Source organism: Rutidosis leptorrhynchoides, chromosome 1, assembly GCF_046630445.1.
Source record: "Rutidosis leptorrhynchoides isolate AG116_Rl617_1_P2 chromosome 1, CSIRO_AGI_Rlap_v1, whole genome shotgun sequence".
Lineage (NCBI taxonomy): Eukaryota > Viridiplantae > Streptophyta > Magnoliopsida > Asterales > Asteraceae > Rutidosis > Rutidosis leptorrhynchoides.
The window spans coordinates 680,559,213-680,583,664 of record NC_092333.1 but is presented as its reverse complement, the minus strand read 5'-3'; the positions used below and the strand labels follow the sequence as shown (position 1 = coordinate 680,583,664).

Below are 24,452 nucleotides of genomic sequence, written 5' to 3'. Positions count from 1 at the left end.
AGTGAGACGGGATTGAGATGGTTGGGTCCTAAAAAGGTCGAGACGTTCGAGACGGGGTCGAAACGGACGTTGGCCAAAGTTGACTTTTAAATATATAAGTATATAAATGTATATATGTGTACATATTTTAAAGCTAAAAACATTAATTGCCTAATTTGTACTCATAGTCGCTATTACCGTTGATAAAATACAGAAAATTCAAATTAAAATACGAAAAATTTGACCGAATTTCTGGCTTTTCCAAATTTTGAGAGACTTTGACATGATTTTTTTCAACTTTGACCCGAATTTTGACCGTTGACTGTAATATTAGACGGTTTTCTTTGAGACGGGACGGGCTAGTCACCAAACCGTCGCAACGGGTGTCTCGAGATGGGGTGTTTTGCAACAGTGCGCTATCAGGGCTTATTTAGAGAAGTGGCTTTTACGCTGACTTTAGGCAAAATTTTGAGTTTCTAAGAACTTTTTGTATGATCATTTCAGGTCCACCAACATGTACAACATATAAGCTCATGAGTTCCAATTACTCTAAAACCAATTGGTGATAGATTGAGGTTCCCATAAGCTTATATACATACATTTCTTTCTATCTGTTTCCGATGTGGGACCATCGTGCATTTCCTTAACCGATTATCTCCAACAATCACCCCATTAATCGGTTAATCCATGCTGCTTGACGAACATCGATGATCATCCTTGCTCTTACTTTATCATCGAATTTGGACCATTGTGCATTTCCTTAACCGATTATCTCCAACACTTTTGAGTATGAATTTGGACTTATATACCAAAGTCTCATACTAGAACATGCAAGGAAGGGCAACATGCTGGTGCTACAGAGTATATATCAATTATAGTGACAACGTAGACTCGTAGTACTTAGTTGGGTTTTGTTATCATGTGCGGACACAAATTATCATTTTAGACGCTTTGTTCTGGAGACCTTTCCACATAATAATCTTATGTCTAATTTTATTTGCAAGTGTGCAGATTTGAAGATAAGAATATCGCAAACAAAACAGATAATACATATTTGAATTATATTTAACAAACATAAAAACAAACATTCTTTCAGCATACAACTTTCAACCACGGAGTTTTCAACAAACTTAAACGGACATACAACATTTTTAAAAACAAACAACACCTTATTATACTTGATAACCTAATATTTAATTCTACAAAGAGTTTTTTTGCAATTACCCAAAGACAGTTTGCCAGAAAGTGATAAAATCCATTATTTCATTATTAAACTATGGTAGTTGACTAGTTGGCTCTTTAATTATATTGTAAATTCTGCAAACCAAAGGCCACCTATCGAGCATCTAAGTCTGTAATTGATAGACCATTAATTGAACCTGTTGGATTAGAACTTGAAGAGAAGTCATCTTCTAATGAATCCCTTCCGGTGAAAAACCCTGGTTCTTTAGGTGTCGGTAATGCACCCTCGTCATCCAACATCTGAATAACAGATGACATGTTTGGTCTGTCTTCTGCATTTTGTTGCGCACATAACAACCCGATAGTGACTGATCTTATAACTTCATCTGGATGACATGATTCTGTTAAACTTGGATTCATCAATTCAATTGACCTTTCTTCGTTGTATAAACTCCATGCCTAAATATATTACAGAAATTAGTGTTTATTAGTTAAAGAAAAATTGTGAAAATGCTAATGTAAAATCCCCAATTTGTCAATGTGTGGTATATAATAGTCTATCTCTATTGGAAAGGAAACATAAAATCCAATTTGTGTCAAGAAATGAGTCTAAATCCAATTTAAGATATGTAGATTTTGCTTTAAAGATGAATTTTATTCGACTTTGTGTGTACAACAACAACAAAAAAACTCAATCCCACAAAAGTGGGGTATGGGGAGGTAAGATGTAGGCAATCCTTCCTCTATTCTAGAATAAATAAAAGTCATTTCTCCACTTAGAGTGAAACCACCGGAAAGTCCTCTCTCTCAATGTTCTATAGAAGAACAATTTGATCTCACACTCATTTTCTTGGCAAACTTGAATGTTACATGTATTCTTTGGTAAATAAAATTGAATCTTGCAAGCATGTCTTGCCAACAATTGAATATTACACACTTTTTTAACGAAATGGAAAAAAGTATATACCCTAAATTGACAAATCTTGGATTTTGTGTTACCTTTTTATGAAATTGTCCTTAGTGTTAAGTATACCTGACTATTGAAACTCATATATAGTCTTAAAGTTGGGTCAAGCTTTCGGGTCAATTGGATCTTGAGAGACCTTTAAAAAAAAAAAAAAAAATATTGGATCTTGAGAGAATTTAGGCATGACAATATAAACCAAAACTTAAAAAAAAAGTCTGAATTTTTCCCCTCCAATCTATTGGGTCTTATACAAAATTTAAAGGAACTGGTCCAATGGATATCAATTCCTAAAGCTCAATAAATATTGAGATAGGTCCAAAGGTTCTTTAAATGGGTCAAATGTATCAAGCATAACAAGTTTTGATGCAAAAGTTGGCCCATCTACTAAGCCCATGTGCCTGAAGAGGATACAGCTCGTTTGCATGGTTAATGAGCCAAGATTATTGCAGCCCAATACTCTCAGTCAAGTGCTTGGTGTAGTTATTTGCACCTGTTAGTCAAGAAGGAATATGTGTACGTGAAGATTGGAGTGGTCCTCATAGACCCACGTCTTCCATTATCTTTGCAAGCATGATTTCCATTAGCTTTTCATTATTATAGGTTTAGTTATTGACATTGTAAGTCTATTTCTAGAATAGCACTTATTTCCAATTCCAACAATTAGTATCAAGAAGGTCTAACTTAAATACGTAAGCACTTTTCATTATGAAATATTAAGAATAAAGTTGGCTTAAAGGCTTTCTGTGTTCCTCTCTATTTTCTGTGGAGTTAGCGGTCCACTCGAAGACACCGTATCAAGTTTCATTCATCATATATTTTTGAAAGCATGATAGTCGTGGTTATATCATTAATTATGTACATTAATCTTTCTTTTATATATATATATATATATATATATATATATATATATATATATATATATATATATATATATATATATATATATATATATATAAATTGTAATTACACGCAATCATAAATGTAAAAGTAGATGGGCTGTTTAGACCCATTGACTCGTTTGACCTATTACTCATTTCAACCGGTTACCCGACCCGACTCAACCGGACCCATTTGGACCTGTTTAATAAATTGACATGTTTGTCCCATGAGCCATTTCAACCCAAAATCGTTTTGACCCGTTACCTAAACCGATCCAACCTGACCCGTTTGCTAGGTATAGTTTTAAGACATCATGCAAGTTAAACAAGTAGTTTGTCATTGAACTTACATGTCCGGTATAATTATTTCCATGCTTGGTATGACTGAATCCTCTATTTCTCTTCCCACTCACTATCTCCAACATTAAAACGCCGAAGCTAAATACATCTGACTTTATTGAGAAAAGACCCTCATTTACATACTCCGGTGACATGTAACCACTGCACGCATCAAACTTGTTAACAAAAGATACTATTAAATATTAAATAAATTGAATAAAAGTTGGAAAATAATTAAGTTGTTCAGAATAGCATACTGTGTGCCAACAACTCTCTTTGTATTGCCTTGGGTCTCGCTGTTGACAAATGCTCAGACATATTATTCATTCGATTATTGCTAGTACATACACAAGGTTTATATAGGCTATAATGTAGCCCTAAAGATAAATGGGCCAAGCCCTTACAAATAATAGTCTAACATTCCCCCGCAGTTGTAGCGTGAGTCTTGCGAACGCTCAAACTGGACCGAAAATCGTCAAAGAGTGCATACGGGATTCCTTTGGTGAAGATGTCCGCAAACTGGTATCTAGAGGGGACATGAAGTACACGGACCTGTCCCTGTGCTACAAGGTCTCTGACAAAATGAATGTCAATCTCAATATGCTTGGTTCGTTGATGTTGAACCGGGTTGGAAGCAAGATAAACTGAACTGACGTTATCACAATACACTAGAGTAGCGGAAGTGAGGGGGGCAATGTAACTCACAAAGTAGGTTACGTATCCAACAAGTCTCTGCAACGGCGTTTGCCACACCGCGATATTCCGCTTCGGCACTGGAGCGGGATGGTGTATGTTGTCGCTTAGACGACCATGAGAGGAGGTTGTTTCAAAGAAACACACAATACCCAGAGGTAGAACGTCTGGTGGTTGGGCAGCCGGCCCAATCGGCATCGGGGTAAGCAACTAATGATGTCGGTGATGCTGAGTATAACTGAAGTCCAACGTCTGAGTATAACTGAAGTCCAAGGTCAGTAGTGCCCTGGATGTATCGTAGGATCCGTTTGAGCGCATGAAGGTGCTGCTCGCGCGGGTCCTGCATGAAAAGACAAATCTGCTGAACAGCATATGATATGTCGGGACGTGTAAAAGTCAAATACTGTAGAGCACCTGCAAGGCTGCGATATAATGTCGGGTCCTGTACAGGGGGACCGTGAGCAGTGAGCTTGGCCCCAGGTTCAACCGGAGTCCTGCAGGGATGGCAAGAGGCCATATCAGCGCGCTCCAGAATCTCCGTGGCGTACTGTTTCTGGGAGAGAAAAAGGCCAGTAGTAGATCGAGTGGCCGAAATGCCCAGAAAATAGTTTAAAGGTCCGAGGTCAGACATGGCAAATTCCCGATGAAGGCATGTAATGATCCGCTGAAGCAAGTCTGTAGATGATGCGGTCAACACAATGTCATCAACATATAGGAGTAGGTAAGTAGTGTCAGATCCCTGTCTGTAAATGAATAGAGAAGTGTCACATCGACTGTGGCAGAAACCAATCCGCTGTGCATAGCCTGCAAATCACTGGAACCAGGCGCGAGGTGCCTACTTGAGGCCATATAAAGATTTTTGCAATAAGCAGACGTGATCGGGATATCGAGGGTCCCGAAACCCTGGGGGCTAATGCATGTAGACAGTCTCGGAGAGCTGTCCATGGAGAAAAGCGTTCTTGACATCTAGCTAATGTACAGGTCAGTATCGAGGAATCGCCAGACTAAGAACTGTTCGTATCATGACCGGTTTAACTACCGGGCTAAAAGTCTCATCACAATCAATGCCTACCTGTTGGCTACGACCGTTGGCAACGAGTCGAGTCTTATACCTACTTAAATTACCATCTGCATTAAACTTATGCTTAAAGAGCCACATGGAGCGAACTATGTTCGTGTCCGATGGGCAGGGCACAAGTGTCCAAAAACTGTTGTTAATTAAAGCATTATATTCGTCAGTCATAGCTTGTTTTCAGTTAGGGTCGTTAAGGGCGGTAGGATAAGTGTGAGGGATGGGAGATATGACCGAGGTGTATAAGTTAAGGCGCTGACCAGGTTTGGTGGTACCAAGGCGAGTACGAGTAACCATGGGGTGGGTGGACTGGGATGTAGCCTCAGGCGGGAGAGGCTGTAGCCCCATAGTATTAGTGGAGGTGGTAGCGGTAGCCTCAATAGGAGGAGGCTGTGTCTCCGTAGGATGATTGATTGTGGTAGTCCCATTAGGAGGGGACCGTGTCTCCGGAAGAGTGGTAGATGAGTCAGAGAGGTGTATGGTGTGCTAGAATAAATTTGGTGGAGGATCCAGAAAGTCATAGGAAGGAGGCTGAGTGGGGGTCATGGATCCGAAAGGAAATGAGGTTTCATCGAAGGTGACATGGCGAGATATAATGATTTTATTTGTGGTGAGGTCGAGGTAGCAAAAACCACGTTGGTTAGATGGGTAGCCAAGGAAGATACACGGTGTGGAGCATGGGTCAAGTTTATTGGTGGTGTTAAGGTGAGGATAACATAGGCATCCGAAGACGCGAAGGGTAGTGTAGTTGGGTTTCTGTTTATAAAGCCGAGTGTGAGGGACTTCGTGGTTAATTGCGGATGATGGGAGAAGGTTAAGAAGATGAGCTGCCATATGTAATGCTTCGACCCAGTAAATGGGTGGCAAGTGAGCTTGAAAAAGTAAGGTGCGAATGAGGTTGTTAATGGTGTGGAGCATACGTTCAGACTTTCCATTTTGTTGAGACGTCTGAGTGCAAGATAGGCGGAACTGGATTCCATTAGAGCTAAGTAAATGATGGAAGGCGTTGTTGTCAAATTTGCCGCCTTGGTCACATTGGAATGCTTTTATTTCTTTTTGGAATTGTGTTTTAACGAATTGACGGAATGTACAAAGGTGTTAAATGCATCAGTTTTATGGCGCAAAGGGAATACCCAAACATAATGCGAAAAATGATCTAAATTATGATGTAATATTTTAAACCGCTAATGCTAGCAACGGGAGAAGTCCATAAATCAGAGTGAATAATATCAAAAGCAGAAGTAACATTATTACTAGAAACAGAAAACGGAAGCCGAACATGTTTGCCAAGTTGACATGCATGACAGAATAAAGGAGACATAGTTTTATTACAAATAATATCTTTATTGGAAACAAGTTTACGAAAAACATCATTCCCGGGATGTCCGAGACGTTGATGCCAGGTCACGGGTGAAATGTCCCGTTCTTATTGATTAAAAACGTTCCATATTAATTGATTTCGTTGCGAGGTTTTGACCTCTATATGAGACGTTTTTCAAAGACTGCATTCATTTTTAAACAAACCATAACCTTTATTTTATCAATAAAGGTTTAAAAAGCTTTACGTAGATTATCAAATAATGATAATCTAAAATAACCTGTTTAAACACGACCATTACATAATGGTTTACAATACAAATATGTTACAACAAAATAAGTTTCTTGAATGCAGTTTTTACACAATATCATACAAGCATGGACTCCAAATCTCGTCCTTATTTAAGTATGTGACAGCGGAAGCTCTTAATAATCACCTGAGAATAAACATGCTTAAAACGTCAACAAAAATGTTGGTGAGTTATAGGTTTAACCTATATATATCAAATCATAATAATAGACCACAAGATTTCATATTTCAATACACATCCCATATATAGAGATAAAAATCATTCATATGGTGAACACCTGGTGACCGACATTAACAAGATGCATATATAAGAATATCCCCATCATTACGGGACACCCTTCGGATATGATATAAATTTCGAAGTACTAAAACATCCGGTACTTTGGATGGGGTTTGTTAGGCCCAATAGATCTATCTTTAGGATTCGCGTCAATTAGGGTGTCTGTTCCCTAATTCTTAGATTACCAGACTTAATAAAAAGGGGCATATTCGATTTCGATAATTCAACCATAGAATGTAGTTTCACGTACTTGTGTCTATTTTGTAAATCATTTATAAAACCTGCATGTATTCTCATCCCAAAAATATTAGATTTTAAAAGTGGGACTGTAACTCACTTTCACAGATTTTTACTTCGTCGGGAAGTAAGACTTGGCCACTGGTTGATTCACGAACCTATAACAATATATACATATATATCAAAGTATGTTCAAAATATATTTACAACACTTTTAATATATTTTGATGTTTTAAGTTTATTAAGTCAGCTGTCCTCGTTAGTAACCTACAACTAGTTGTCCACAGTTAGATGTACAGAAATAAATCGATAAATATTATCTTGAATCAATCCACGACCCAGTGTATACGTATCTCAGTATTGATCACAACTCAAACTATATATATTTTGGAATCAACCTCAACCCTGTATAGCTAACTCTAACATTCACATATAGAGTGTCTATGGTTGTTCCGAAATATATATAGATGTGTCGACATGATAGGTCAAAACGTTGTATACGTGTCTATGGTATCTCAAGATTACATAATATACAATACAAGTTGATTAAGTTATGGTTGGAATAGATTTGTTACCAATTTTCACGTAGCTAAAATGAGAAAAATTATCCAATCTTGTTTTACCCATAACTTCTTCATTTTAAATCCGTTTTGAGTGAATCAAATTGCTGTGGTTTCATATTGAACTCTAATTTATGAATCTAAACAGAAAAAGTATAGGTTTATAGTCAGAAAAATAAGTTACAAGTCATTTTTGTAAAGGAAGTCATTTCAGTTGAAAGAACGACGTCTAGATGACCATTTTAGAAAACATACTTCCACTTTGAGTTTAACCATAATTTTTGGATATAGTTTCATGTTCATAATAAAAATCATTTTCTCAGAATAACAACTTTTAAATCAAAGTTTATCAAAATTTTAAATTAACTAACCCAAAACAGCCTGCGGTGTTACTACGACGGCGTAAATCCGGTTTTACGGTATTTTTCGTGTCTCCAGGTTTTAAATCATTAAGTTAGCATATCATATAGATATAGAACATGTGTTTAGTTGATTTTAAAAGTCAAGTTAGAAGGATTAACTTTTGTTTGCGAACAAGTTTAGAATTAACTAAACTATGTTCTAGTGATTACAAGTTTAAACCTTCGAATAAGATAGCTTTATATGTATGAATCGAATGACGTTATTAACATCATTACTACCTTAAGTTCCTTGGATAAACCTACTGGAAAATAGAAAAATGGATCTAGCTTCAACGGATCCTTGGATGGCTCGAAGTTCTTGAAGCAGAATCATGACACGAAAACAAGTTCAAGTAAGATCATCACTTGAAATAATATTGTTATAGTTATAGAAATTGAACCAAAGTTTGAATATGATTATTACCTTGTATTAGAATGATAACCTACTGTAAGAAACAAAGATTTATTGAGGTTGGATGATCACCTTACAAGATTGGAAGTGAGCTAGCAAACTTGAAAGTATTCTTGATTTTATGTAACTAGAACTTGTAGAATATATGAAGAACACTTAGAACTTGAAGATAGAACTTGAGAGAGATCAATTAGATGAAGAAAATTGAAGAATGAAAGTGTTTGTAGGTGTTTTTGGTCGTTGGTGTATGGATTAGATATAAAGGATATGTAATTTTGTTTTCATGTAAATAAGTCATGAATGATTACTCATATTTTTGTAATTTTATGAGATATTTCATGCTAGTTGCCAAATGATGGTTCCCACATGTGTTAGGTGACTCACATGGGCTGCTAAGAGCTGATAATTGGAGTATATATACCAATAGTACATACATCTAAAAGCTGTGTATTGTACGAGTACGAATACGGGTGCATACGAGTAGAATTGTTGATGAAACTAAACGAGGATATAATTGTAAGCATTTTTGTTAAGTAGAAGTATTTTGATAAGTGTATTGAAGTCTTTCAAAAGTGTATAAATACATATTAAAACACTACATGTATATACATTTTAACTGAGTCGTTAAGTCATCGTTAGTCGTTACATGTAAGTGTTGTTTTGAAACCCTTAGGTTAACGATCTTGTTAAATGTTGTTAACCCAATGTTTATAATATCAAATGAGATTTTAAATTATTATATTATCATGATATTATCATGTATGAATATCTCTTAATATGATATATATACATTAAATGTCTTTACAACGATAATCGTTACATATATATCTCGTTTAAAAATCATTAAGTTAGTAGTCTTGTTTTTACATATGTAGTTCATTGTTAATATACTTAATGATATGTTTACTTATCATAGTATCATGTTAACTATATATATATATATATCCATATATATGTCATCATATAGTTTTTACAAGTTTTAACTTTCGTGAATCACCGGTCAACTTGGGTGCTCAATTGTCTATATGAAACATATTTCAATTAATCAAGTCTTAACAAGTTTGATTGCTTAACATGTTGGAAACATTTAATCATGTAAATATCAATCTCAATTAATATATATAAACATGGAAAAGTTCGGGTCACTACAGTACCTACCCGTTAAATAAATTTCGTCCCGAAATTTTAAGCTGTTGAAGGTGTTGACGAATCTTCTGGAAATAGATACGGGTATTTCTTCTTCATCTGATCTTCACGCTCCCAGGTGAACTCGGGTCCTCTACGAGCATTCCATCGAACCTTAACAATTGGTATCTTGTTTTGCTTAAGTCTTTTAACCTCACGATCCATTATTTCGACGGGTTCTTCGATGAATTGAAGTTTTTCGTTGATTTGGATTTCATTTAACGGAATAGTGAGATCTTCTTTAGCAAAACATTTCTTCAAATTCGAGACGTGGAAAGTGTTATGTACAGCCGCGAGTTGTTGAGGTAACTCAAGTCGGTAAGCTACTGGTCTGACACGATCAATAATCTTGAATGGTCCAATATACCTTGGATTTAATTTCCCTCGTTTACCAAATCGAACAACGCCTTTCCAAGGTGCAACTTTAAGCATGACCATCTCTCCAATTTCAAATTCTATATCTTTTCTTTTAATGTCAGCGTAGCTCTTTTGTCGACTTTGGGCGGTTTTCAACCGTTGTTGAATTTGGATGATCTTCTCGGTAGTTTCTTGTATAATCTCCGGACCCGTAATCTGTCTATCCCCCACTTCACTCCAAAAAATCAGAGACCTGCACTTTCTACCATAAAGTGCTTCAAACGGCGCCATCTCAATGCTTGAATGGTAGCTGTTGTTGTAGGAAAATTCTGCTAACGGTAGATGTCGATCCCAACTGTTTCCGAAATCAATAACACATGCTCGTAGCATGTCTTCAAGCGTTTGTATCGTCCTTTCGCTCTGCCCATCAGTTTGTGGATGATAGGCAGTACTCATGTCTAGACGAGTTCCTACTGCTTGCTGTAATGTCTGCCAGAATCTTGAAATAAATCTACCATCCCTATCAGAGATAATAGAGATTGGTATTCCATGTCTGGAGACGACTTCCTTCAAATACAGTCGTGCTAACTTCTCCATCTTGTCATCTTCTCTTATTGGCAGGAAGTGTGCTGATTTGGTGAGACGATCAACTATTACCCAGTCCTTGGCAATTTAGTGATGAAATCCATGGTAATGTTTTCCCATTTCCATTCCGGGATTTCGGGTTGTTGAAGTAGACCTGATGGTTTCTGATGCTCAGCTTTGACCTTAGAACACGTCAAACATTCTCCTACGTATTTAGCAACATCGGCTTTCATACCCGGCCACCAAAAATATTTCTTGAGATCCTTGTACATCTTCCCCGTTCCAGGATGTATTGAGTATCTGGTTTTATGAGCTTCTCTAAGTACCATTTCTCTCATATCTCCAAATTTTGGTACCCAAATCCTTTCAGCCCTATACCGGGTTCCATCTTCCCGAATATTAAGATGCTTCTCCGATCCTTTGGGTATTTCATCCTTTAAATTTCCCTCTTTTAAAACTCCTTGTTGCGCCTCCTTTATTTGAGTAGTAAGGTTATTATGAATCATTATATTCATAGATTTTACTCGAATGGGTTCTCTGTCCTTCCTGCTCAAGGCATCGGCTACCACATTTACCTTCCCCGGGTGGTAACGAATCTCAAAGTCGTAATCATTCAATAATTCAATCCACCTACGCTGCCTCATATTCAGTTGTTTATGATTAAATATGTGTTGAAGACTTTTGTGGTCGGTATATATAATACTTTTGACCCCATATAAGTAGTGCCTCCAAGTCTTTAATGCAAAAACAACCGCGCCTAATTCCAAATCATGCGTCGTATAATTTTGCTCTTGAATCTTCAATTGTCTAGACGCATAAGCAATCACCTTCGTTCGTTGCATTAATACACAACTGAGACCTTGCTTTGATGCGTCACAATAAATCACAAGATCATCATTCCCTTCAGGCAATGACAATATAGGTGCCGTAGTTAGCTTTTTCTTCAATAACTGAAACGCTTTCTCTTGTTCATCCTTCCATTCAAATTTCTTCCCTTTATGCGTTAATGCAGTCAAGGGTTTTGCTATTCTGGAAAAGTCTTGGATGAACCTTCTGTAGTAACCAGCTAGTCCTAAAAACTGGCGTATGTGTTTCGGAGTTTTCAGGGTTTCCCACTTTTCAACAGTTTCTATCTTTGCGGGATCCACCTTAATACCTTTTTTGTTCACTATGTGACCGAGGAATTGAACTTCTTCCAACTAAAATGCACACTTTGAAAATTTAGCGTACAATTCTCCCTTCCTCAATACTTCTAACACCTTTCTCAAATGTTCACCATGTTCTTGGTCATTCATTGAGTAAATAAGTATGTAATCAATGAAAATAATGACAAACTTGTCAAGGTATGGTCCACACACTCGGTTCATAAGGTCCATGAACACAGCTGGTGCATTAGTTAAACCAAACGACATGACCATAAACTCGTAATGACCGTAACGTGTTCTGAAAGCAGTCTTTGGAATATCATCTTCTTTCACCCGCATTTGATGATACCCGGAACGTAAGTCAATCTTTGAATAAACAGACGAGCCTTGTATGAAAGGACCCGTTCATATACATTATAAACGATTCACAATAGTTGATTACATTGCGAGGTATTTGACCTCTATATGATACATTTTACAAACATTGCATTCGTTTTTAAAAGACAAACTTTCTTTACATTGAAAATTGACAGGCATGCATACCATTTCATAATACCCACTATCCAACTATAAATTGATTTAATAATAATCTTTGATAAACTCAATGACTTGAATGCAACGTTCTTCGAAATATGCTATGAAAGACTCCAAGTAATATCTTTAAAATGAGCAAATGCACAGCGGAAGATTTCTTTAACACCTGAGAATAAACATGCTTTAAAGTGTCAACCAAAAGGTTGATGAGTTCATTAGTTTATCATAATCATTTATTTCCATCATTTTAATAGACCACAAGAATTTCATTTCCAGTTCTCATAAATATACGTCCCATGCATAGAGACAAAAATAATCATTCATATGGTGAACACCTGGTAACCGACATTAACTAGATACATATAAGAATATCCCCTATCATTCCGGGATCCTCCTTCGGACATGATATAAATTTCGAAGTACTAAAGCATCCGGTACTTTGGATGGGGTTTGTTAGGCCCAATAGATCTATCTTTAGGATTCGCGTCAATTAGGGTGTCTGTTCCCTAATTCTTAGATTACCAGACTTTAATAAAAAGGGGCATATTCGATTTCGATAATTCAACCATAGAATGTAGTTTCAATTACTTGTGTCTATTTCGTCAAACATTTATAAAAGCGCATGTATTCTCAGTCCCAAAAATATAAAGGGTAAAAAGGCAAATGAAACTCACCATACTGTATTTCGTAGTAAAAATACATATAACGTCATTGAACAAGTGCAAGGTTGGCCTCGGATTCACGAACCTAAATTAATTATATATAATTATGTGTTGGTCAATATTTGTCTAACAAATTAGGTCAAGTCATAGTGTACCACAATCCTAATGCTCGAGACTAATATGCAAAAGTCAACAAAAGTAAATTTGACTCAAAATAATTTCCAAAAATCTATACATGATTAATATATAGTTTAAATATCGTCGTTTTATATTTTTAAATATTTTTAAAAGATTTATTAGAGTAATAATATAATTTATTTATTAATAAATAAAATTTTATATTAAATTTATGTAATAAAATATACTTTTATGTATATTAAGTAATAAAATTTATAGGGTTCATTTAATATCATAAAGATAATATGATAGGTATTATTAAAGTAAGTTATTACACGTAGTAAAATATGTTTGTATCACATATTTATTTGATAAAATAATATCTATAATGATAGTAAGTAAAAGTTGTATTATTTTGTAATAATAATTATTATTATAAAAATATCAATATTTATAATTACTAAGATGACATTATGATAAAACGATAATTCTAATTATGATAACTTTAATATTTACGATAATTTTTAATATTATCTTTAAAATAATAATTCTATTTAAAATAATAATAATAATGATATTTTATAGTAACAATGACATTTCTATTAAAATGATAATTTTTGTTAAAATGATAGTTTTAATACTAACGATACTTTTAATAATAATAGTAATGATAAAAATAATAAGAACGATAATTTTATCTAAATCAATATCTTATAATATTTTAATTTCATCATGATACTCTTACTCATTATTTCCTAATCGTTTCGTTTAATAGCTTTTAATCGTCTTTTATATCGTGTTCATAATAATGATAATAATAGTAATCAAAATAATTAGGTGTTACAAATATTTGTTTTAATTACACTTATATTAATAATGATAGTTACTATAACATTATTAACGATAATACTAATAATTATCTTAATGATAATATAGTAATAATAATAATAACAATAACAATAACCATTTTTAAATAATGATATATATATTAATAATGATAGTAATAATAATAATAATAATAATAATAATAATAATAATAATAATAATTGGATAATAATAATAATACTAATTATAACTTTAACGATAATAACGATAGTAATAATAAAAAAAATAACAATTTTTAATGATAAATCCTTTTTATTGATAAAGATAATAATAATGATAATAATAAGATAAAACTAGAACGACGATAAAAAATGACGATAATAATAATCATTTTTAATAAAAATATCGAAAATTCAATTGATTATAACTTCTAATCCGTCCATCGAAACCATTCGATATCTAAAGGAAAAGTTCTTAATTTTTCGCTAGCTTTCCAAGGACATGCATATCTTATACCTTATCTCAACCGCAAGTGTAACTAATTCAATATTCAACCTAACCTGTCTAAGGGCAATATCAAAAGTACAAGCATGCATAATCCTAAATACTCGAGCACTAGTCAGGGATACACTATTAATATGTAAAAGTTAAATTATGAGTACTCACGTATCAATATTGAGATTCAATATTGCAGGAAAGGTACGTAGACGCAACGGCAATGATAAACACTATATTGACCTCACGAGCATACCCATGAACCATACTCAATCACCTCCATAGCTATAACTCATAATTTCTTTAATCCTATCCTACTCGAAAAACAATTTCGAAATCACTCGGACAGCACTCCGTCGTAATATTTTATGTATACTAATAATATCTTGAAATAATGCGGAGTAAATATATATGTAAATCGATTGAGAGAGTTTAGAGAAAAATATTTTCAAGTTTCTATGAAATAATGAAACCTATTGAATTCTATTTATAATAGATTTTTGAATTATTAAAGTGAATTATTAAAGTATGAATTATTAAAGTGAATTATTAAAGTATGAATTATTAAAGTGAATTATTAAAGTATGAATTATTAAAGTGAATTATTAAAGTATGAATTATTAAAGTTAAAGTAAAGTAAAAATAAAGTAAAGGTAAAGTTTAAGTATAGTAAAATTATAAAACTATGTACATATAATACGCGTATAAATATATATAATATTAATTTAAATCGTTATATATATTTAATAAAATAAAATATAAATATCGTTATCTTTATCATACTAGTTAAGTAATGAGTTGTCAAAAGTGGTTCTAGATATTTATAAAAGTTATATACGTTTTAATAATAAAGTTCTTTTTAAACTGAAAACGTTTTTGTACGTTTGAAACTAAATAGATCAATCGAGTCTTTATGAGATTCAATCTTCCACTATCCTTTGTCTAGTTCTCAATGATTGACAATTTGTTCCTATTTATAAATCACTTTACCATTTTCCGAATATTGTTAAAATGGAAAGATTTCTCAAATCAACGTGGGCCTTTCAACAGAGACTTGTAATCATAATTCAATATATCTGATAATTCAATCATTTGATCTTATCTTCTAATTCCATTGATAAACATTTTGAAACAGATACAATCATATAAAGTATTTAATCTAATATTTTGTTTACGTTTCAAGTTATAATATATATACACATATACATATATAATCATATTCGTTTAATGGTTAGTGAATCGTTGGAACTTGGTCAAGGTTGAATGAATGTATGAACATATTTTAAAATTCTTGCAATTTAACTTAACAAATATTGCTTATCGTGTCGGAAACATATAAAGATTAAAGTTTAAATTTGGTTGGAAATTTCCGGGTTGTCACAGTACCTACCCGTTAAAGAAATTTCGTCCCGAAATTTGAGTGGAAAGGTCGTGAATGATAATAAGTATGTTTTCATGATGCTTACGGGCTGAAAATTAGAGTTTTATCATCAGCGAATAATTTGGATAAACAATTCATTTATATGAAGAGTACGAATGAAGCTAACATAGAAGAGTGAAAAGAGTAAGTGTAGATTCATCTTATCATTTGACGTAGATATGATTGCTTCCCAGATTTCAAGAGATTTGAAGAAAATCTTCTTAATAAGATTTGACTCTCCGGTAATCAAGGGAATTAGGATCCGTTTTAAATACGATCGTCCATTTTAATTGTTCTGTCGGAGATTTTCTTATAAATTCACCTCCTTCATTTCCTTACAACTCACACCTTCTGTTGATGCATTTTATGCAACTCCCTAGACATCTACTTACATCCATTGCAGGTACAACAGTTTACAGGCCACCATGATTGCTCGTTATTATCCTATCTGTGTTTGTATGTGGTTACAGGAACTGCAGGAACGAGATTTAGATGTTTGACTATGTTAGACTTAGTCAGACGTACGAGTGAAGCCTCACTAGTACGGCTGATAGGCTCATACGCACGGTTGATGCTGAGCTAAGTCACAATTACAACCTAAATGAGAAGATACGAGTGAGTGATCACCTGTACGGCTGATGAAGCCAACTCGTACGTGTGATGAATGAATCGTATGGGTGAGTCAACAGCAGGGGTATATAAAGTCTTATGTTCTTCATTTTAAGTTAAGCCTCTCATTTGTTACACACACTCAGATCTAGTGAGCTTCTCTGATTCTCTCTCAGTCCAAATCACCCAGGTGGTGAATAATAGCTCTAGGTGTTGATCTAATTACACTTGATTTAGTTGTGGTTTGACTAAATTAATCAAAAAAAAAAAAAAAAAAAAAAAAAAAACTTAACCTATTCACTAGAGGGTTTGATTCACTTATTCCGCCATTGTGTGAGTTAAATCTGTTGATTTCTAAGTTCCTAGTCATGTTTCATCACCTTCTATTTTTTCCCCCTCAACTCATATTTTAAAGTATTCATCAATATGCTCCATCCAGTTCTGATTCTCGATATACTTCTAACTTTCATATCGGTCATTCTTCTTTTTCATCTACCGCCGGAAGAATCTATTTACTTCTACTATACTCTTGGGTTTATAGTGTTTCTAGTTCTCCCGTGTCTTTATATTGCTATATGCATCGATATATATGGTTTATAATTTCTGGTTTGTCGTTGGGATTTATATGTTCCCTTATATTTCAAAGTCTCTGCTTCTGTCTTCTATAATCATTATCATTCACAGTTAATGCTCTCTTTTATTTGCAATTTATACCCCAATTTCTATTTCGGAGTTTTGTCCTTTCGTTTCTTCTTTTTGCGATTAAGCACCGCTTGTAATGGTCCAGAATTCACAGATATGAATTTCGGAATGAACATTGTTAATGTTCTAGGAAGGAAATTGTGATGGCACGATCTTGACTTGTCAAATTACTAGAATACCTTGGAAAAGGCCGAATCATCAAGAAATATTTTCTTGATATTTTAGAGGTTAAATAGAATACAAGAGTCGTATAACATGGCACATGATGATGTTATGATCTGTGAATCATCACGTTCCATTTAGAAACTCAGCATGACTTACTGTAATATAATCACATTGATCAAGTGTCATTATATTATACTAATTCATGCTTCAGTTCCCAACATTACTTCAAAATATTCCTATTTTAAACTTGAATGTTTCAGAATTTAGAAACTAAAATAGTTTCTTTTATGATGTAATACAGATAGCGCGAAGAGGTAAATGATTTCAAATAAGAAAAATTAAGAAAATATCTTCAGAAATATGGAGGATATTTATAATGAAAGATATGATGATATTTTAGAATTTCTAATATCAGAGGATGATGAAGAATATTGTCCGCAGGGGTTTAGAGTCAGGAGCAAGGTATTCGTTAATGACTTCAGCAGGTACTGAATCATTTGGATCCTTTGAAGTCAGGTTCAGTCTTTGTAATTTGTCCACAGCCTCCTTCCTACTTTGCTCAATCCGTTTTCCAGTTCCAAAACTTCTCTTTTTCTGCGCTTTGCCAGCACACTTCATCATTATAATCCAGCTTTTACCGTTTATAGTTTTCGCTGCTTCATCAGAATTTTTTTTTCCATTTTCGGAGAACCAATTCGTAGTTCAGAGTGTTTTTCAGAAACTTCACATTCAAATTAAGTCCAGAAGATAGACGTTATATATACACATATAACTGTTGGCGTAGACATCCTGCGAGATTTCAAAATACTGATTGCTAATTCCCAATGATTCGTATGGCAATTCTCATTACAATATGCGAATGAGTAAATGATGGGTTTTCAATGAATAATTATAATGACTTTTTGGAGAGGCTAAAGTCAAAGGGTAATGAAGTTGTTGGTACATCTGCTAATAATGTGGTGGAATGTAAAAGGTTCCCTGGTAACGATGGTGTATATCTCAAGGTTATAATAAGGTTAGTCTGACTGAAAAATCGAAGTTGACTTGCTGGAGCTGTGACAAAACTGGCTACTTTGAATAGGAGTCGCAAAGTTATTTTTGGTAATAAATGCCAAAGAATCTGACGCGGATACGTTGTTTAAACTTTTACTTTGGTTTCAAGAATTTTTCGGGTACATAACTGTGGGTAACATGTGGTTGGATCATCATCTCGATTGCTCATCATTCGAAGTGTCTTCAGAAATTTTCGAAGGGTTTGAACACAGATTGTAATCGTTAACATACATTTGATGTTCTAACACAGTTTTGAAGTCAAAATATAGCTTGTGAAAGATGTAAGGATCTAAGAGTGATGATTTTGGTCATATCTCAAGTTGAATTTTGAGATTTCAAAATCAAAATATGTAATTAAATTTTGAATGAGTATGGTTGTTTTGATTTCTATAAAAGAATGTATATTGTTGTGAAAGTAGGGAGTATAATGGATGATTTGCTGAATCAGATTCGAAGAATGTAACATATTAATTGTGAATTTATATATCTCTCGGGTATTACCTACCCGTTAAAAAAAATTCACAATTAATATTTTGTACAAAAGAATTTTATTACAGTCTTTATGAAAATATATATATGTATATTTTCTTCAAATGTAACATAGATTTAATGAGTTAATGTTAAATTAAACTCATTTGATTTACGGTTGAAACTATAACTGAATAATCCCTAAAGGCTTTAAAAAGTACATAACTTTTACGCAGTATTTCTTTAATGATATTGAAATTATGAATCAATACTTCGTTATTTGTTGATGTATGATGTTCGGTTCGTGGAATTCTTGTGAATTTCGCAAAGTACGAATGATGTTATCTGAAAATTTTCGGGTACATCGATAATGAAAGTGTAAAATCAAATATATACTTGATTTATTATGAATTGGAATTTGTTGAATTGTGACAGAGATTGTAGTTAACGTTGGTTAAGTTGCGGCCGAAGGACGTACATTATTGCATATTTGTAATATGAATTAACCGAGTAGTTAAGATTCACACACAATAGCTTAGCACGGAAAAATTTATTTCAAAATATATATATATATAATATACATATAATTTCTTCAGAGGGAATGAGTTAATTCTTCATAACTCGTTGATACAATATACACGTTATTGATTCGTAATGATGTCCACAGTGATTCTTGAACTGACGGAGTTTGTGATGTTATCGGCGTTGTTGATTCGGATGTTGACTGTACTGACGATGCTGGTAACGCTGACGGTACTGTTGATGTTGTTGGTAAAGCAAGTTTAGCTTGTTAATCACACACCATTTTTGTCAGGGTTTCTACTCTTCCTTCTATCATTTTGGTTCGTTTAACTGATTTATGGTTAGGGCTAGATTAGATAATCTCTAAGACTTTAGAGATTACATAATCACCGCGGAATGTTTCTCCAATGAAGTTATGAATTAATACTTCGTCAGTTATTGTTGTTGGTACTCCTTGGTATCTACGGTGCGTATGACGTTGATGCTCGTGGGACAGATTGTGAAGTTGAGGTTTACGACGCAGTTGTGGTTGGAGGTGGTAAAGGTACTGTTGGCGTTGATGATGGTGGTACTGGTTATGCTACTGGTGCTGCTGCTGGTGTTTGTAATCTTTGCACCATATTCTCCAAAGCCACTACCCGAGCGCGAAGCTCGTTGACTTCTTCTATTATACCGGGGTGATTGTCGGTTCGGGCGAGCAGATAAATATAATCTAGAATTTGATGTAGTATATAATCGTGACGAGATACTCTGGAAATGAGAGAGAAAATGGTGTTTCGGATTGGTTCGCCGGTAAGTGCTTCAGGTTCTTCGTTAAGAGGGCAATGGGGTGGATGGAAGGGATCACCTTCTTCTTGTCTCCAATGATTGAGGAGGCTACGAACCCATCCCCAATTCATCCAGAATAGATGATGGCTGATTGGTTGATCCATTCCGGTCACACTGCTTTCAGAGCTGGAGTGGGATTCCATTTCAGAATTCGAGGAACTTGAATTAATGATGAATTCCATTTCGTACGATTGAATAAGGATTTTTTTCGATATGAAATGATTTTCGGTTATCGGATGGTATTCTAATTACATAGAATATCCATAGATATAGAACAAAAGATTTCGTAGATTACGGAGGAATTTGCGGGATATGTCAGGTAAAGTTTAAAGTAACAGATACGATAAGATATGATTTAGCATATACGCTAAGATATGAATTTTGTCTATACACTACTCATGCAATTAATGTAGCAAGACGTGTCTAGACTAGTAATGATAAGCAGGTAATTTCCTAAGAATGATAAGCAGATGATTTCCGACTAAAAATGATAAGCAAAACTTTTGACATGCAGACACGGTCGAAGTCCAGACTCACTAATGCATCCTAACGACTTATCAGTTAGACACACTAATGCAGACATGGTTCGCTAAGACCACCGCTCTGATACCAACTGAAAGGACCCGTTCATATACATTATAAACGATTCACAATAGTTGATTACATTGCGAGGTATTTGACCTCTATATGATACATTTTACAAACATTGCATTCGTTTTTAAAAGACAAACTTTCTTTACATTGAAAATTGACAGGCATGCATACCATTTCATAATACCCACTATCCAACTATAAATTGATTTAATAATAATCTTTGATAAACTCAATGACTTGAATGCAACGTTCTTCGAAATATGCTATGAAAGACTCCAAGTAATATCTTTAAAATGAGCAAATGCACAGCGGAAGATTTCTTTAACACCTGAGAATAAACATGCTTTAAAGTGTCAACCAAAAGATTGGTGAGTTCATTAGTTTATCATAATCATTTATTTCCATCATTTTAATAGACCACAAGAATTTCATTTCCAGTTCTCATAAATATACGTCCCATGCATAGAGACAAAAATAATCATTCATATGGTGAACACCTGGTAACCGACATTAACTAGATACATATAAGAATATCCCCTATCATTCCGGGATCCTCCTTCGGACATGATATAAATTTCGAAGTACTAAAGCATCCGGTACTTTGGATGGGGTTTGTTAGGCCCAATAGATCTATCTTTAGGATTCGCGTCAATTAGGGTGTCTGTTCCCTAATTCTTAGATTACCAGACTTTAATAAAAAGGGGCATATTCGATTTCGATAATTCAACCATAGAATGTAGTTTCAATTACTTGTGTCTATTTCGTCAAACATTTATAAAAGCGCATGTATTCTCAGTCCCAAAAATATAAAGGGTAAAAAGGCAAATGAAACTCACCATACTGTATTTCGTAGTAAAAATACATATAACATCATTGAACAAGTGCAAGGTTGGCCTCGGATTCACGAACCTAAATTAATTATATATAATTATGTGTTGGTCAATATTTGTCTAACAAATTAGGTCAAGTCATAGTGTACCACAATCCTAATGCTCGAGACTAATATGCAAAAGTCAACAAAAGTAAATTTGACTCAAAATAATTTCCAAAAATCTATACATGATTAATATATAGTTTAAATATCGTCGTTTTATATTTTTAAATATTTTTAAAAGATTTATTAGAGTAATAATATAATTTATTTATTAATAAATAAAATTTTATATTAAATTTATGTAATAAAATATACTTTTATGTATATTAAGTAATAAAATTTATAGGGTTCATTTAATATCATAAAGATAATATGATAGGTATTATTAAAGTAAGTTATTACACGTAGTAAAATATGTTTGTATCACATATTTATTTGATAAAATAATATCTATAATGATAGTAAGTAAAAGTTGTATTATTTTGTAATAATAATTATTATTATAAAAATATCAATATTTATAATTACTAAGATGACATTATGATAAAACGATAATTCTAATTATGATAACTTTAATATTTACGATAATTTTTAATATTATCTTTAAAATAATAATTCTATTTAAAATAATAATAATAATGATATTTTATAGTAACAATGACATTTCTATTAAAATGATAATTTTTGTTAAAATGATAGTTTTAATACTAACGATACTTTTAATAATAATAGTAATGATAAAAATAATAAGAACGATAATTTTATCTAAATCAATATCTTATAATATTTTAATTTCATCATGATACTCTTACTCATTATTTCCTAATCGTTTCGTTTAATAGCTTTTAATCGTCTTTTATATCGTGTTCATAATAATGATAATAATAGTAATCAAAATAATTAGGTGTTACAAATATTTGTTTTAATTACACTTATATTAATAATGATAGTTACTATAACATTATTAACGATAATACTAATAATTATCTTAATGATAATATAGTAATAATAATAATAACAATAACAATAACCATTTTTAAATAATGATATATATATTAATAATGATAGTAATAATAATAATAATAATAATAATAATAATAATAATAATAATAATTGGATAATAATAATAATACTAATTATAACTTTAACGATAATAACGATAGTAATAATAAAAAAAATAACAATTTTTAATGATAAATCCTTTTTATTGATAAAGATAATAATAATGATAATAATAAGATAAAACTAGAACGACGATAAAAAATGACGATAATAATAATCATTTTTAATAAAAATATCGAAAATTCAATTGATTATAACTTCTAATCCGTCCATCGAAACCATTCGATATCTAAAGGAAAAGTTCTTAATTTTTCGCTAGCTTTCCAAGGACATGCATATCTTATACCTTATCTCAACCGCAAGTGTAACTAATTCAATATTCAACCTAACCTGTCTAAGGGCAATATCAAAAGTACAAGCATGCATAATCCTAAATACTCGAGCACTAGTCAGGGATACACTATTAATATGTAAAAGTTAAATTATGAGTACTCACGTATCAATATTGAGATTCAATATTGCAGGAAAGGTACGTAGACGCAACGGCAATGATAAACACTATATTGACCTCACGAGCATACCCATGAACCATACTCAATCACCTCCATAGCTATAACTCATAATTTCTTTAATCCTATCCTACTCGAAAAACAATTTCGAAATCACTCGGACAGCACTCCGTCGTAATATTTTATGTATACTAATAATATCTTGAAATAATGCGGAGTAAATATATATGTAAATCGATTGAGAGAGTTTAGAGAAAAATATTTTCAAGTTTCTATGAAATAATGAAACCTATTGAATTCTATTTATAATAGATTTTTGAATTATTAAAGTGAATTATTAAAGTATGAATTATTAAAGTGAATTATTAAAGTATGAATTATTAAAGTGAATTATTAAAGTATGAATTATTAAAGTGAATTATTAAAGTATGAATTATTAAAGTTAAAGTAAAGTAAAAATAAAGTAAAGGTAAAGTTTAAGTATAGTAAAATTATAAAACTATGTACATATAATACGCGTATAAATATATATAATATTAATTTAAATCGTTATATATATTTAATAAAATAAAATATAAATATCGTTATCTTTATCATACTAGTTAAGTAATGAGTTGTCAAAAGTGGTTCTAGATATTTATAAAAGTTATATACGTTTTAATAATAAAGTTCTTTTTAAACTGAAAACGTTTTTGTACGTTTGAAACTAAATAGATCAATCGAGTCTTTATGAGATTCAATCTTCCACTATCCTTTGTCTAGTTCTCAATGATTGACAATTTGTTCCTATTTATAAATCACTTTACCATTTTCCGAATATTGTTAAAATGGAAAGATTTCTCAAATCAACGTGGGCCTTTCAACAGAGACTTGTAATCATAATTCAATATATCTGATAATTCAATCATTTGATCTTATCTTCTAATTCCATTGATAAACATTTTGAAACAGATACAATCATATAAAGTATTTAATCTAATATTTTGTTTACGTTTCAAGTTATAATATATATACACATATACATATATAATCATATTCGTTTAATGGTTAGTGAATCGTTGGAACTTGGTCAAGGTTGAATGAATGTATGAACATATTTTAAAATTCTTGCAAT

The 24,452-nt window shown here is 32.8% G+C and overlaps 1 protein-coding gene across 1 annotated transcript in view; it reads right to left on the bottom strand.

Annotated features, from left to right (window-relative positions):
• Window positions 1-1,314: 1,314 nt before the first annotated feature.
• Window positions 1,315-24,452, bottom strand: part of LOC139851864 (G-type lectin S-receptor-like serine/threonine-protein kinase SD1-1) — a 32,489-nt gene continuing 9,351 nt past the window's right edge. Inside the window, 3 exon segments of the mRNA XM_071841048.1 lie at window positions 1,315-1,620; window positions 3,357-3,507; window positions 3,603-3,641. Coding sequence (XP_071697149.1) covers window positions 1,315-1,620; window positions 3,357-3,507; window positions 3,603-3,641 — 496 coding nt within the window.